A 17,806-nucleotide genomic window follows, 5' to 3' on the forward strand; every position below is an offset into this window, starting at 1 on the left:
TAATTTTACAAAATGTAGCAGCATACTTAACTAGCAGGTGAAGGAAGCACATTGCATCCGTGCTAAAAGAATGGCACTGACTCCCAGCTTGTCTATGGAAGTTTTTAATGTGTGACATTTTAATGTATTTTAAATCTTTGTTGGAAGCTGCCCAGTGGCTGGGGAAACCCAGCCAGACGAGTGGGGTACAAACAAAACAAACAAACAAACAAGCAAAAACAATAATTGTCTGTGAACACAACTGGAAGTGGTGGATCAAGTTCTAAGCAGCTTGGGTTGGAATACCTTTGGGGAAACTTTCCTCTTTGCATAAAGACTAGCAGAGGAGGCCTGGTTTTGTGTCCCTCCTTTTTCTTCAATAAAGTTGAAAGGATGAAGCCTGGGGTCATTACCCTGGTAGTTCCAATGTCATGTAACACACTCTCCAGAGAAATATGCCAAGCCAGGTCCATTTTATATTTATAAAAAAAAGATTAAAATTTTGGGAACATGGCTTGATGTTTATTATTAATTATCTACCAAACATAGAAGGGCGGGGATGGAAAAAAGAGATATTTTGGTGCTGCTTTTAGTCTGTTTCATTTATTGTATAGTTGGTTAGCTCTGTTGGATTTTTCCTGTTTCATCACTGTAGCTCTGTTTGTTTGTTTGTTTTCTTTACTTTACTTGTTGTAAGTTACCCAGAGGGCTCTATGGAGCCATGCAGCAGAGCACAAATAGGAATAAAGAGACTGCAAGGGTGTGTTTCACAAAAAACGCTGCCACCTCTTCAACCATTTGTCTACAGCCTATTCTAAAATTGACAGCAGACTTAAAAGTGGTAGGTCTCTAACCTGCCTGCTGCTTTCCATATCTTGAAGAAGATGGCATATAGAATCTTTTGCAAACTCCAAATACATAAAATTCATCCCAAAGATAGACATTTATGTTAAGGATTCATTGTGGATAGGAGGGAGTCAAAATTCCACCATACCAGGGTTTTGTTGTTTTAAGCCCTTAATTTATAGCCTGTTTTTTAAAAACCATTTTCAGGCTGAAATGTTATTCGTTCCAGTGTTCAAACTGACTCCCTGGATATGCTTCACAACTTGTATCTTATGTTGAACATCCCACAAGGGCTTTCCCAGATTAAAAGTGCTCAAATAAAGGAGGTGTCTACGTCCAGAATCTACTACAGCAACTATGATGGTGACAGAAATGCACTGTTAGAGCAAACTGTAAACACACAAACATCACAGCTGCCCCCCTTCTGTGTTTCAATGTGGTGCCACTGGCTGGCAGAGCTACCACCCACAGGAAATGATTTAGGAATGCAGTTAGCACAACCATACGCCTGTTTTTAAAATGCCATTATGCTAATGTCAACAAGAGAGCCCCAAATGGAAAATGTATGACATCTGAAAGTCTAATCAATTCTTTTTTCAAAAAGGACTAAAAAATTGAAAGAATTGCAAGAGTAAAACACAATGTAATTTCAAGTATCCAAATGAAAATGTTTTATGGTATGTATTTTGAAAGGCTGGGGCAAATTAACTATTTTAAAAATGCAGAACTATTCTGCATATTGTTTAATAAACTAAATCTACTTTTGTGTGGATAAATGAACGGAAAAATCGGATGGAAAATTTCCTGACTCTTCCTTTTCCTTGCAGCTATCGATAGCCACTGAAAAGCCTCTGGATGGTTGAGGGGTCCTCCTAAACAATATGTGATGTGGTGCCAAGAGTGGGGGAACTGACCAAAATCAGGTGAGCCTCCACCTAATTTCAGGCCATTCTCCACAGCAGCCTATCCAACATTGTTCATTGTGCAGCAGAGTCACATGTGACTGCAGAGGACAGCACATTTTCAATCCATAAATGTCACTGGAATCCTAGAATTGTAGAGTTGGAAAGTACCTCAAGGGTCATCTAGTCCAACCCCTTGCAATGCAGGAATCTCAACTAAAGCATCCATGACCAAGAAACAATTTGTTAACTAGGATGCCGAAAGAAGTGTGAGATCAATTATGTTTTAAAGAAACATTTTCTTATGTTCCTTGTGTTGAAAGACACACAACTTCCTTTTGTTGAAAGAAAGACCATATCATTGCATATTACAGCAGACACCCTAGAGCAGGCATCCCCAAAATGTGACCCTCCAGATGTTTTGGCCTACAACTCCCACGATCCCTAGCTAACAGGACCAGTGGTCGGGGAAAATGGGAATTGTAGTCCAAAACATCTGGAGGGCCGAAGTTTAGGGATGCCTGCCCTAGAGCCTAAAGAAACAAAACAACACTTAACTTTCAGCCCCGCCTTTTAAAATTTGCCCTTGCCAATTAACATTAGGACTGATGTATTGAATACTTGCCAATTAAAACTTCCAATTGTAATAATACATATCCTAATTGGTCTGACAGTCAAAAAATGTAATAGTGAGAATGCCTATCATATAGTCAAGGGTTTTCTAACCTTTGGGGGCCTGTTGTGGGCACCACAAACCCACACTGAAACTAAGCACACACCACAGCCTATACTACTGGCTGCATTCAAGCCTAATTTCAGTGGGGGGTGGCAGAGCAGACCTTGTGGGTACCAGGGAAGCCCCCTGTGGGCAGATCTACATTGCTGACGCTCGGTATAGATGTTTAGTCAGAAGAACCAGTGTGTGTTCACAATAAGCATTAAACTGAACATTAAAAGAAAGTTAGGTACTGGAAGTTACTTATTTCACAAAGCTGAGGTACCAAGTTTGGCAAACACATTTACCCACCTCTTACAGAGGCAGAAGTAGTGGTGTGCTGAATCTCTTGAAGTTCAAAGAAAACAGTGTTGAAACTCCTCACCTGCAATATGTATGAGGCACTTGGGTCTGCAGTGGCTGATTCATTCTGCGCTGTGTTCTGTTGTGTGATTGCATCTTCCCTTTTACGCTCCTTTTGTCCTGCTTCATCATCATCATATTCGTCCAAGCTCTACAAACAAAAGACATTAATGGTTATGGTTTGGTGGCTGTGGTTGTTGCTGCTGCATGACCATTCAAAGTAGTACATACAAGGCATGAATTTGTGGGTCAAGACCAAAGGCTACTAGCCTCAATGGTTATGCTCTGCTTCCACAGCTGGAGGAAGTGATGTTTCTAAATACCAGTTGCTGGAAGCTACAGGAGGGTTGAGTGCTCTTGTGCTTAAATCCTGCTTATGGGTTTCCCACAGGCATCTGGTTGGCCACTGTGAGAACAGGATGCTGGACCAGATAGGCCATTGGCCAGCAGGCTCTTCTTATGTTCTTCTTTGTTAAGTTAAATCAGAGAGGAATAGGAAACCTTTGACCCTCTCCGGATGTTGTTGGACTCCAAGTCCTATTTCCTCCAGTCAACCATGGCAAATGGTCTGGGGTGATGGGAGCTGCAGTTCAACAACATATGGAAGACCACAAGGTACCCACTTAAGGTACCCACTTAAGTGTAAGATGCAGTGGGCTATATTACATCTGGCTAGACAGAATAATTAATGATACTCTATGTGAGGCAGCTTCATATGTTCATCATAGGATACAAGTTACAAAACAAAAAGCAATTGTTCAAGTGAGGAGGCCATAGAACTTTGCTATTAGAACTCTCACATTTTTCATCAGCGTTTCTTTTAAGTCTGCAAGTATAAAATGAAGCAAAACAGATGGAAAATTCAAGAGGGACAGCTGAAAGCTCAGATAGATAATTTAGACTTCATACTGAAAATTTGGCAGGGTTGTGAAGATTTGTGTAAAGAAATGATAGTGGCTTGTGGTCCAAATCTAGCCTTCAAATGGCTGGAGACGAACCTTCCCTCTGGTAAACAAAACTTCTCATGATGTGCTTCAAGATGAGAACACCACTAGTGCTACTTAAGACGAACAAGTAATTTGCAAAGAAAAGGCAAAGTAAATTATTATTGGGCAAATTCTATAATTGTCAGGAGGTTGGGGGGAAAGAAAGAGAAGAATCATTTGGTAAGGCAAGCTCCTTCCTCACTGTGAAAAAGTTACTGCCAGACACGATCAGACAACAGTATCCACATATTTGAGTCACTTGCAGGACTGATTCATAATAGTACACTTTCGTAAGTAGAGATAAACAATAGGATTATTTTAATCCTTATTATCTCTCTCACACACAGTGGGTTGTGTCCATCAAAGTCATCCCATTAGGACAAGGACTTGCACAATGTGACTTCCTCTCCAACTCCTCTCACTATGCCCCTCCCAAATCTATTTTGGGTTCCCCCCCAACCCTCTACAGCAGAGTCATAGCTGCCAAGTTATCCCTTTTTTACAGGGATTTTCCCTTATGCTGAATAGGCTTCCTTGCGAGAAAAGGGAAAACTTGGCAGCTATGAGCAGAGTTGATGGGCTACGTGGGGAGAGGAGAGGTAGAGAAACTCCCTTTGCACACATGCAAGTCTTTGGGCTAATGGAACAAGTTCACTGGATACAAAAGCATGTCTGCTTTCCCCAGCAGCTATAGGAAAAGAGGTGAATGGGGAAAGCAATCCCAACAGAGCTATAGAAACCTCAACACAGGAGCGGAGAAATAATTTCCCTGCTGATTGCCTCACAATCTGCCTGTAAACAACTCTTCCTCCCACAACATAAGGAATGAGGCACAATTGGAAGGAAGTGTGGGTTGGCAAAGGAGCAACTTTGTTCCCTCCCCCAGATAAATGGAGAGAAGAGAATGACTGGCAGGGAGCAGAAAGAGTGCAGGCACCAAGGCATTTTTGAAGATACGAAAAGCAAAACTGAAACACCCTTCTCCACTCTCATTCCCTTTCAACTGCACCCTTCCACATTCACTCCACTTGCTCACAGTCTAGCACAGGGGTCGGCAAGGTTTACCTTGCCTGGGCTGGTTCACTCCAGTGGAGATCCCTCCATGGGCAGTATTGCATGCACCCGCTCACACGCGCACCCATGATTTCTGGCATCTGCACAGACATGATTTGCGGCATCTGTGCATGCACAGACACAATTTCCGGCACAGTGGAAGCGAGTCCCCACACCGTGCTGGTTTAGCGCAGCGGGCGGGGATTCGCTGAGTGGGTGGCTTGGTTTGGGGGTGGCTCATGGGCTGGTTAAATGACCCCCATGGCCTCAAAACAGTATATAAACTCAAGTGAGATGAAGAGAGGTTTTTCTTTTTAAATAAGCATCTGGATTCTGTAGATTTTATGGCTTTAAATAAAATGGGATGAGAGAAAGGAAAATCAACGGGTATGCTGAATAACCTTCTTTAAAACAAATAATAGTTCTTTTATTTATTAAAATATTTCTATACCACCATATCATAAAATATCAGAGTGGTGTACGATGCTAAAACACAAAACACCATTATGTTTCAGGTGACTTATCTGCGATATTGCACTGCTGTTTGTAGAGCTCTGGTGTTGGTGCTAATCATACAGAGTTGCAAAATTTCAGAGTACTGTAGTTTAAGAAAGTGAAAGGTATAACATATGCATGTTTTCCAAATTTTCCAAAACTAGCTCAAGGTAACTTGAAAGAAAAACATATAACCCTTGGATTGCAGCAAACCTATTATTTTCTCTAGGTATTGTCTGGATTTCTGTGCTGTCACAGAAGCTTGATGAACAAAGAGACTTTCCAGAATTAGGAATGCAGTTCAAAATTTAGAAATAGTATCCTGGTCTTTAAAAGCCAGATTTCTTCACAAGAACCACTAACCACACATTAGACTTCTTAAGTAAGCAAAGATTAATACAAGGAATGTATGTTAATGCACTGGGAAAATGAAAACATTGAGACTAGACCTCAAAACTGATTATTAACACAGCATTTTAAATAATCACAGAATAAACTCCCCGAAAAGCTTCACAGGCAAGAAGTGTTCAGATTGTGAAGCCATCTGAAGATAAAGCTACGTTGGCAGAAAAAAGAAGGCAAAAGTCTGAGAAATGCAAGAGGTCTATGATTTAGAGTCACACTGAACAAACTTGGCCTTCAGAGGAATCAATGTGTTTTTTAAAAAATAAGCACACAGGAGTCAGGGGAAGAAGAAATATTGATAAAGGCAGAGCAGCAGCCATACCAAATTGTGCTAAACTGTAGAACACACCTTCTTTTGGCAAAGAAACTCACTTATATGAACTTGCTGGTTACCACTCACCTTACCACCACCTGAGTGTGTCGGAGAATGTGAATGTAGGAAAAGGAAGTTAGTTTGTAAAATAAGTTATTTTTTAAAAGACATCTCAAAAAATCTCGAGACCATCCATGGTAAACAGAAGCAGTTTGAGCAGACTATATGAGCAGACTACACCTTTGTGGCTGCTTCTGCCCCAACCCAAATGTTTCCAGTTACCTTTGTCCACACAATTCTTCATGATAGTGTTTTTAAATAACACACAAGCAGTCAGGTGCCTTCAATGAAGAAGACTGTTTGCTAAACCACATCTCACAATTACAGAATGATTAACAAGCTGCCTGCATTGGTATGAGTTCTCATGTTCTAGCCTGTGATAACAAAGCTGTTCTAAGATAAAGGGCCATCCCCACAGATTCTACAGGGCAATAATTGTTCCTTGTACACCAACACCAAGGTCACAAAAATGACAATGACACTTAAATCTGTTTCTGAGAACTGATGACATTCTGTCACCGGTGACTTCAGCTATCAAGCATCCCTGGAACCTAGAGACCTTAAAAGGATGGGTTGGTGGGAAACACCATGCCACACACGTTGCTCCCCAAGGCTATAATCACTGAAGAGAACCATCATGGAGACGGCATCCTAAAGTGGCTACTGGAAAACTAAGAAGTGCCATGCATGTTAGACCCTCTGAGCCACTTTGATATTGAGAAACCTCTAGGAGAGCTGTTCTGTTGCTTGGTGAGAGGCAGAAAATGAAGCAGTCAAGATAATTATGCTCAGTCAGCCCTGTGCACATTCTAGCATAGATGCTTTGTTCAGAAGAGCTGTGGCCCATTATTATTAGCACCAGTAACCCATCTTACAAAATAGACTTCATGAAAGCCCCTGCATTCCATTTCAGAGGTTTTGAGTCACATGGGCACAATGCAGAAGTAATGAGGAACCATGGTTTCCCCCCTGTCATGCCCCTGGTGCCAAGCTCTTTTTCATCAGGGGATGAGGTTGGAGATTCAGAGTGGGAGAGGGAATTGCTCTCAGTGCCAGCCCCAGAAGCACCTCACCAACTTCTTCCAGAAGAGCCCATGGTGCCAGTATCCATCCAGCATGACAATGTTATGTGGCCCTCCTGTGACAATTCCAACTCTGAAGCTCTAGTACAAACACAGTCTCCTCTACTCTGTCACAGTCAATAAATGATACACCAAGCTGGGGTCGTTTAAATACCGTATTTTTCGCTCCATAGGATGCACCTGACCATAGGACGCACCTAGTTTTTTAGAGGAGGAAAAGTAGAATTTTTTTTGCTTCCTTGAATTGTCCTAGGCATAGCAGACAACACCTAGAGGCCTAGGTGCCTTTGCCCCCCTTTAAATATTTGAGGAAACTTCTTTTGCAAAGGGGGAAAGCTCCATTTTTTTGAAGGATCAGCTTAAAGTTGTACAGCTTTTTTTTGCAAATGGGAAAAGCCCCGTGGGGGGGGGGGGTCAGCTCACAGTTGTGCATCTTTTTGCAAAGGGGGAAAGCTTGTTTTTATGGGGTTCAACTCACAGTTCCGCAGCTTCTCTAGGAAAGGAAAGGGACACATTTCTACAGTTTCCAGACAGATAATCTAATCAGCCAGTCACATGTTGCTGGGGAAACAAGCAGCCTTCCTCTGCAGACAACAATTGAAGCCTGGGCGGGGCAGGGAAGGGAGCTAGCTCCCTTATCTCCCTCCCCAATCTCTTGCAATCAGCTGCTGAGCAGGTCCTTTCAACACACTCTTTCCCTCTTGTTCACCTTTATCTCTTTCTATATAAAAAAAGAAGCAGCACGATCTGCCTTTCACCACTGGGCAAGTCGGCTCCAGGGACCACGCATTCGCTCCATAAGATACACAGAGATTTCCTCTTACTTTTTAGGAGGAAAAAAGTTCGTCTTATGGAGCGAAAAATAAGGTGAGAGGCTTCTCTCAGTAAAGGTGGAGGTAGCTACTGAGTCATGTAAAGTTCATTTGGAGGATGACTGCTGCTGAAGCAATATCTGAGTTTTGTTCTCATGAACTCCTGAGCCCTGCATGGAGCTGTCCAGGGTAATCTTGGTTTGTCTCTGCTGAAGTCAGCACTCACTACAGAACAGCTTCAAGCTTGTGAGCGCCCCCCCCCCTTTCTCACGTCTGTGAGGAGCAGCTTTTGATTCTATCCCAACCAGTTTCCTACGATTTCCTGAACTTTTGGGAACTGTTTTGTTAAACTATGGTTGGAGACAATTCCACAGTATTCAGCATAGCTTAAGCCAATGGTAACTAACATTGTGTTCTCCAAATGTTGTTGAACTCCAGCTCCCATCAGCCCCACCCAACATAGCCAATGCCCAGGGATGAGAGAAGTTGTAGTTCAAGGAAATCTGGAGGGATGTTGATCTTCTGTACTACATGAAATAAGAGGTAGAAGGGGGAAATGTGGCAGCACAAGGCTGGCCACACCTTGCTCTCATACTGGACAACTAATTATGGCTGAACTAATCAATGGAATTTCAGGATTTTAACATCTTTAAATGTTTCAGAGTATCCAAGATTTAAGGGGTAAATTACAATCACTTAAAAAAAATTCATTGTTTTCTCAGCTTCTATACATTGCTTCTCTATCAACAAGGTATGCTTGTGTTTACTATGTGTGTGGAGATACATATATATTTATATACACACAAGCATGCATGTGTGTGTGAGAGAGAGTGTGTGTATGTGTGTGCACACACACACTGCTCGAATAATCTTCCTGTGATTTTGTATTTTTAAAAAACTGCTGAATTCAATAGCCTATTAACAATTATAAATATATTGACTCTGATACAACCATTTATTTAAAAGGATACTTACACAGTTACACATCTGAGCTTAATATAGAGAATTGATTAACTTCCTTAGCAATAAACACTTGAGATTGCAGTAATTATACTTCCTTCTAAACCTCAAGTTGTGGAAACAAGAGCAGAAACAACAAAAAAGCAGATGCCTAAATCAAGAATGATGAAAACACATGGCTCAAAGAACACAAATCTCAACCAGACTTTGAAACCATATATTGCCAGTGCCATTCAAAATTGACTACACCTATCCCTTGGGATAAACTGAAGGTAAAAATACAAGAGCAGAATGTCTTTTATTAATAAAAATATATTCCAATCTATTATACAACCCATTTTGAATTTCAGTATCTGCTCAGGGGATAGAAGGTGCTTCTTTTAAAAAAAAATCCACCCACTTATATTAGCATTTGCAGTTTTTGAGCCTGATCCACCTGATGCTTAATACAGGGACCTGTTTGATTCTTTGCTTAACAAAACCCTTCTCTGATGAATTTTAGTCCTCTGAACTTCCTTCAGTAGATTTTTTCATGCCTGAGCAGTTTCATCAGTATAGTCTTTTGGGGACCTTTCTATTCCATCTTATTAAATGCTTTGCCACCGAGTTATAAATGAACAAGCTGAACAATGGCTATGCAACGTGACTTGGGAGAGAAAGATGTTCAAAAACTTTGCAACCTTTCAAGTGATAATTAGCCACTTTCCCAATGCAAGCATTCCTCGCATTACTTACATTCCTTCACAGCTGTTTTACTTCCGACATACCAACACAGCCTTGCAATAAATGGCTGTCTGCGCATTTCCTTACTTAGCTCTCTCCCCTTTTCACCACTTTTCCACTGCTCAGTTCCCCCCCCCCCATTCCATCTTCACCTAAAAAGCCCACTCCCACCATCTGGAAGGAAATGAAGTAGTGAACTGCACTGCACTTTTTCCTGGGCAGAGAGAGCACCATGGTACTCACACAGGCTTCCCTATTACCTTAAATGTGATCAATACTTATTGTCAAACACTTCAGAAAGTGGTAAGAATGGGAGAGGAGAATCTGCCATCACTCAAAGGCAACCTCAACCCTGAGTCTCCATGCTGCCACCGAAAAACAAAATGCATCAGAATTTGTAAAATTAGTTAGTATGTTAGATATTCTTGGGAAATTTGACAATAGCCTTTGACTCATGCTTCAAGCAGTACACAGAACACACATTTAAAATTGGGGGTGGGGAGATGTCTCATTTTAGTGGAGGAATGGGGAATATAACAGGCTAGAAAATGTTTGGCCTACAGGGAATCTTACATGTTTAGATCAATATTTATTTCATTCCTTCCTTCTTTCTAACCTTGTACAGACATGGCACACTTTTTTAATGAATAAGAGTTTTATTGCATTATTTGTATTTGTGAGTACTGCTTGAAAATGGAACACTTAAGAAACTTTCACCTATTTGATTTTCTGGTGCAATGATGCAAGAACAATTATGTTTGATCTAAATCCAAAACAAAAGTGCTATTAGGAATGATTGTAAAATAAAGAGTGGGAGAGCTGTGGTTTTCCCCCCAAGAGCAGGTTAAAACATGTCTTTTTACAGCTTGCAAGATGGCATCTATTGTACATTTAAACAACTAAGCAAAACCAACTCATTGGTCACATTCAAAAGTAATATCCTCCATCCAACAAACTATCATTTACTGGTGTGGGAATTTCAAGGGGTTAACCTATTTCTAGACAAAGCAGGATGACTTCAACTGCTGAGTCTGATTTAACATGAAGACTATTTTGTTTTTAAAGCATTTGCAGCACCCACATATCTGCAAAAATGTGGTTTATGCAAAAAGCTTTTAGAACCATCACAACAGCAGCACTGCAGTAACTAAATTCCACAGAGGTGGAAGTCAGATGCTACTGTTCACAGTATTAAAATGTGTAGTTAATTTTTCCAACTGCATGGTAAAGCCTGTAATAATGTCCCTTAGACAACAGACAGCTGAATGAGCATCTGAGGGTGAAAAGGAATGTTTTCATAGGCGCAGTTAGTAAATACCAATGGTTGTAGCAGACATTCTTCCTTAAATGGAAGCTAACACTGATTTAGCTGAAGTGCTTTTTGCTGCAATAGATGTGACTGCCTAGCTACTAACCTTTGCAACACCTTCAGCTAGAGGACACAAAAGCTGAACACTTCAGCACAAACAATTGCTTTTAAATTCATTTCTTGTTATATACTTTAGAGCTCTCAAAATCTCCTATGTACGATTTCTATAGAAAGCAACTGAAAAGTAAGAACAATTTTAGTTTTTACAAATTCACCTCAAACCGGGCTCATACTTTTATCAGCTGAGATTAGGAGTGTTATAATATTTCTTAGGGAGGTGTGAACATTTAAATATGGTAAGCCCAGTATAAAGAGTTTTCTTATCCCTTACCTCCCTCTCCTCAATGTCAAATTATATTTTAAAATTAGAGATAATTCTGGAATATTCATATTTCCAAACCAGTCTGTACAAATGTAGAAATAATAATTTAGAAATAGTTCTAAGTGGCATGTTGATATTAAGTGATTTAGAAATTTTATAGATCTTTTAAATTCATTTTTTATTTTGGTAAAAGCAGTAAATTAAAACAAACTTTTCTGATAGCCTGGAAAATGATCTTAAGATATGTGGGGCAATTGCACTGCCTTCTCTCTTTTTTGACTGTAGCTTTCATAAATAGTAGACTGCAATTCATAGGGACATTAAGTGAACAGCATTGGCATATGAACTTGCATGTTCTTGATTTAGGCTATGTTCTGATATAATGCTAAACATGGATTAGTACACAGATACTTAACATATCACCTTCTGGTTATTTCAGACTATAACACCCTTTATCTCTGACTGCCAGGCATACTGGCTAGGCATAGCTGCCAAGTTCTCCCTTTTATTAAGGGAAATTCCCTTATGCTGAATAGGCTTCCTCGCAAAAAAAGGGAAAACTTGGCAGCTATGTGGCTAGGGCTGGTGGGTGGTGCAGTCCAAAACATCTGGAAAGTACCATATTAGTTACCTCTGCTTTAAAAGGTTGAGAGAGTAACACACAGGTTCATAGGCTCTTTCCCTCCCCTCCAGTGTGGCCATGAGGAGGACATCAGAAGCTTCAGTTTCCATTTTAAATTGGGCAGAGTTTAGCTTGTCATCCAAACCCTAAACTGTGGAGAACCTTAATTTGTTGTTGTTTAGTCGTTTAGTCGTGTCCGACTCTTCGTGACCCCATGGACCAGAGCATGCCAGGCACTCCTGTCTTGCACTGCCTCCCAAACTCATGTCCGTAGCTTCGAGAACACTGTCCAACCATCTCGTCCTCTGCCGTCCCCTTCTCCTAGTGCCCTCCATCTTTCCCAACATCAAGGTCTTTTCCAGGGAGTCTTCTCTTCTCATGAGGTGGCCAAAGTATTGGAGCCTCAGCTTCACGATCTGTCCTTCCAGTGAGCACTCAGGGCTGATTTCCTTAAGAATGGATGGGTTTGATCTTCTTGCAGTCCATGGGACTCTCAAGAGTCTCCTCCAGCACCATAATTCAAAAGCATCAATTCTTTGGCGATCAGCCTTCTTTATGGTCCAGCTCTCACTTCCATACATCACTACTGGGAAAACCATAGCTTTAACTATACGGACCTTTGTAGGCAAGGTGATGTCTCTGCTTTTTAAGATGCTGTCTAGGTTTGTCATTGCTTTTCTCCCAAGAAGCAGGCGTCTTTTAATTTCGTGACTGCTGTCACCATCTGCAGTGATGTCTGGCTCAAGGTCAGCAACCACACTATCTGGGGTGTACGAGACCTCCATATCTTTCTGGTATAATTCCTCTGTGTATTCTTGCCACCTCTTCTTGATGTCTTCTGCTTCTGTTAGGTCCTTACCATTTTTGTCCTTTATTATGGTAATCTTTGTACGAAATGTTCCTTTCATATCTCCAATTTTCTTGAACAGATCTCTGGTTTTCCCCATTCTATTGTTTTCCTCTATTTCTTTGCATTGCTCATTTAAGAAGACCCTCTTGTCTCTCCTTGCTATTTCTTGGAAATCTGCATTCAGTTTCCTGTATCTTTTCCTATCTCCCTTGCATTTTGCTTGCCTCCTCTCCTCCGCTATTTGTAAGGCCTCGTTGGACAGCCATTTTTCTTTCTTGCATTTCCTTTTCCTTGGGATGATTTTCGTTGCTGCCTCCTGTATAATGTTACGAGCCTCCATCCATAGTTCTTCAGGCATTCTGCCCACTCAGAGAAGCTATGAGCTATGCCATGCAGGGCCACCCAAGATGGACAGGTCATAGTGGAGAGTTTTGACTAAATGTGATCCACCTGGAGAAGGAACTGGCAAGCCACTCCAGTACCCCTGCCAAGAAAACTCCATGGACAAAGACAACAGGAACCTTAATTATGGCTAGTTAAAAACAAGTCAGTTTCATAAGCTCTGGACTGATCCATGCTATACATTTAAAACACATCAAATGCACATTAAACACATGTAATTTGCCCCAAATAATCCTGTTAAGTGTGATATCCCCCCCCGCACAGAACTACAATTCCCAGCACCTTTAATAAACCACAGCTCCCAGAATTCTTTGGGGTAGGTTATGAGCTTTAAATGAGAATTGAATGTGTTTTAAATGCATGGTGTGGATCTGCCCTATGATTTGAAGATGAATCACTATTTGGAAGTGTTTAGACGTGCGGGAGAAGGATGGGGGTGGTGAGCCTGTAGACAGTTAACAACATCTGGCTTATTACTCCTTCAATGATTTTTCCCCAGTAGTTCCATTCAACACTAGAATTATAAGTAAAACTGATACCCTTTCAAGACTGCACACATCCTTCTATTGTAAGGTTTTCATTTACTGAACTAAGCTTGATAGGGTGAACAAATCGTTGTGTGGACCAATTTAATGGTGGAAATAAACTGTATCACTGCTATGTCCCTCCTCCATTTTTGCAAAAACTGAATCTGCTATAATAATGTTTTCATTTTGAAGTTCCAAGAGAGGAAACCGAACATTACCTGGCAGCTAACTACTAGACTGGATGAGCAGAGGTTCAACTTGCTAAAATCCAGGCATCAATACTATAGAAGGCATTCGGAACAAGTGAGTATTTATTCATTCTTCCCCTGCTGCCCCGCCTCCAACCTTTTCTTCTTGTAGTGAAGCAGTTGTTTACAAGGACAATGTTCTCCCAGCAAGAGTTAATGATTGGTACAATAAGAAAAGCATGGCTTTATTCTCAACATTCCACTAAAGAAGCTTCTTCTAAAATTGGGAGGGAGGAGAAAAATGCCCAGTGACCCAGAAATCTAGTCATGCTACAAGCCACTAACAAAAGGATAAAAGAATAGAAAGGGTGGTAATAGATGTCGTGTCTTGCAACGTAGCCCTGTCCCCTATTATATCCACAGTGCATTCAGTTTTGTTATCATTATGCTCACTGTTTGTGATCACTACCTTTATGATCATTGCCTTTGCTGCCTGAAATCCTGAGTGTCTGAATACTTATTGACATATATGTTAAGGAATTCTTAACACTACTTAAAAAACCACAGGTTTCTGAAAATTAAAATTACCCTGAAGGAATAAAGAAGAATGGGTCAACTAAAGCTTATAGAAGTAAACATTAAGTGAAAAATAGTGTTGTTGTTGTTTAAAATATCACTATAATGTTACACATCATGCACGTATACAGTACTACAGTAGTTCTTTGCTAGTTTAATACAATTTTTTCATGATACATTCATTTAATTTTCTACAATTAAGGTGTGAAAAGCTGTTAAAATATTTCTTGATTTCCAAAAATTGGTTGAAATAATAAACTGAAGATGGCATCCAATGCACTTGTTCCATTAGTGCTAAATTCTTGTGCTAATGATACTACATTGGATTGAATCTGTGTTAGTTTATGCAGGCAACGGACTTGCAGTTCTAGATACCACTAAATAGAATATACCGTTCCCCCTATTTTAAGACTTAGTCATAAAATAAGCCATAGCAGGATTTTTAAGCATCCAATGAATATAAGCCATACCCCGAAAATAAGACATACTGATAGGCGTAGCAGCAATGCCGGCCGTGGCAGGAGGAGAAAAAAAATAAGACATCCCCTGAAAATAAGCCATAGTGTTGTTGTTTTTGAGGAAACACAGTACTTTCCAACCCAGGCTCCAAAAGCACAACAGACTTCTCAATTATAATTTGCAGCAGCAGCCTATACCTACTCACTTGGGAGTAAATGTATTTTAACCTTTGTTGGAAGCCCCCCAGAGTGGTGGGGGAGGCCCAGCCAGATGGGTGGGGTACAAATAAATAATAATAATAATAATAATAATAATAATAATAATTGAATTCAATGAGTGATACTCAATGCTGTGTGAGCAGATGCAAGCTCACAATTAATCTTTCCATCACATGAAGACCTCAATTCTCTTTTTCCTCCCCATCTTTGGGTGGTTCTGGGACTTGCAGGGTGAGGAGGCAAGAGAGATTCCTTGTCTGAAAATCATCTTCCACTAACACAGTGCTGGATATCAGCCAGTGGGATTACTTCTGAGTAGAGATGTAGAGGATTGCACTCTGACTTTCAAAATATCTAATGTTATTTGTCTAGCATTCCCATCACTGTATGGCAGCCATTAATTAAGTTCCAGTGCTGAAAAAGTGGTTAATGTAATGGGTTATGTAGAATTAAGTCAGCCTTCCTTCAAGTCCTGCATCCCCATTTTACATACCGTATTTACTCAAATCTAGCGCTTACCTTTTTTGGCCAAATTACGTTGTGAAAATTAAGGTGCACATTAGATTTGAAGGCACATTTACATTTGCCAGCAAATACTTCTTTTGGTTTCAAGGTTCTGAAAATTGAGGTGTGCATTAGATTTGATGGTGCATTAGACTTGAGTGAATAAGGTAACTTATTTTAAAAGAATATACACACATACACAAAATTAATGATTTACATTACATACACTGATGTTCAAAGTGAAAGAACAGCAAAATTCACAACCTATTAAAATAAAAACAGCAGCCTCCAAAATCACTATAGCTAAAGAAGACCACTGAAATTGAGCAAGATTGAATCCTCCGCTCACCAGCTTGGTGCAGGTAGGATGCAATCCTGCTGGCTGCAGTAAACTGTTTAACCAGCATGTTGTACACAGGGAACACACTGTGGAAGAAAGCCCCAAAAGGATTTTTTTAAAAGTGTCCCAGGGCAGGAAGAGGACACCTAACCCAGGACCATCATTTCCTTCCCCCCTCACCCTCCCAATAATAGAAGTTTTCAAAAGCCATAATTAAACATTATTATTTGGGGCAAGATTCTGGTTGAGTCTTCCCCAAGTTGGGTTGGGGAAAAGCATGCATAGATCTAGAAATTAACACATTACATTTATCCATTTATGAACCTCAGTTTTGGTTTCTTAGGATTCTCATGAGCAATACTGGGTAATATCCACTTAGTTTTGGAGCAGTCAAGTACAACATTCCTTGTTTGCCTAGAGTGGACAGAGACAGGGGGATGTTGATCCAGCCAGTTGAACTTCCTGTTACACCTGGTCTGGAACATCTTCCCCCTGCATGTGACCAGTAGATGGGCATGACCCTTGCAGACCTCACAAAAGGTCCAGTCACGCAGCCAACTTTCTCTTTTGATGCCATTTCTTCTCTTGGACTGCACTGCTGGCTCCCAGCCAGCAGCACATAGGCCCATCCTCAAAAAGGATGTAAGCCACACTCTATCTGTAACTACAAGCTAAAGCCTGCCTTCAGGGATCATACTGTGAACTCAATGCAAGTAAACTTTTCATTACTTTTAAGGAAGACTCTTGTGTCTTTATTATTTTAGGAGGGAATCAAAGGGGTCTTACCAGGAATACACTCCAATCTGGGGATGCCAGATTGGATTGCTTAACTAAAGTGATTCAAACAAATCTGCAACTACCGGTAGCCTCTTGCTGTGTATAACGGGGAATAAGCTCTGCTATATATATGTGTGACTCATTAGCATGAGTTAGGAAGGATAATATTTAATCAATATATCCTCTCCTACTATCCACAACATTCCCCCAGTTTTCTTATATAAAGGGTACATAAAATTTCTGAAGGACCATTGAATGGTTTTCTCAGCATCCAAATTCACCTGTGTACCTAGTTTTCCTCCTCCAGTTTGTTTCTTGGTTGGACTTTCCTAACATTCTATTTTCCCCATACCGTACACTGCAACTTCTTCCTCCTTCCTGTTCTCTACATTTTTGTTATAAACACGTAAAACAGCACCAACTTCTTTCTAGCTAACATAACCTTCCATTTTACTTTTGGGTTGGTTTTCAGCATACAGAAGAACTGTCAAAAGTCACATGGTACACCAGCAATTCAAGGAATTTGAGAAGGTATTTTGGTGCTGGGGTGAGGCTTCTGAAGGAAATTTTCATTTAGCAAACAAAAGTTTAAAAATAAACTGGTATCTCGTTTACCTCTGACAGCAGCTGGTGAACAGCTGTTGCCACAAAACAATTGGATCAAAAACACTCACTATCCAAACTGCATGAAAACTCTTGAATCAGGAAACAGATTCCTTCTGCCTTCCAGTTGGACACCTAGCTGAATTATGCAATATTTTTTAATCTTTGCTTCCTAGAGAAGACTATCACCACTTTTCACTCCATTTAATCTTGCACAAGAGTCTACAAGATTCCCCTACAAAACAGAGATCAATTTAAAATATAAATGTAGGGGAGGTGTTCAACGGGCAGTGGTTGTTGCTCCCTGTATTAATAATCTTTGCCGCTGGCAAAGCCAAAAAAAAACCCCTACAAT

At 40.5% G+C, this 17,806-nt stretch overlaps 1 protein-coding gene across 1 annotated transcript in view; it reads right to left on the bottom strand.

Moving 5' to 3' along the window:
• Positions 1-17,806, bottom strand: part of PAWR (pro-apoptotic WT1 regulator) — a 64,293-nt gene that overhangs the window by 21,096 nt on the left and 25,391 nt on the right. Inside the window, exon 3 of the mRNA XM_035127774.2 lies at positions 2,828-2,956. Coding sequence (XP_034983665.1) covers positions 2,828-2,956 — 129 coding nt within the window. The remainder of the gene's footprint in view (positions 1-2,827; positions 2,957-17,806) is intronic.

The sequence above is a fragment of the Zootoca vivipara genome, chromosome 10 (genome assembly GCF_963506605.1).
Source record: "Zootoca vivipara chromosome 10, rZooViv1.1, whole genome shotgun sequence".
Lineage (NCBI taxonomy): Eukaryota > Metazoa > Chordata > Lepidosauria > Squamata > Lacertidae > Zootoca > Zootoca vivipara.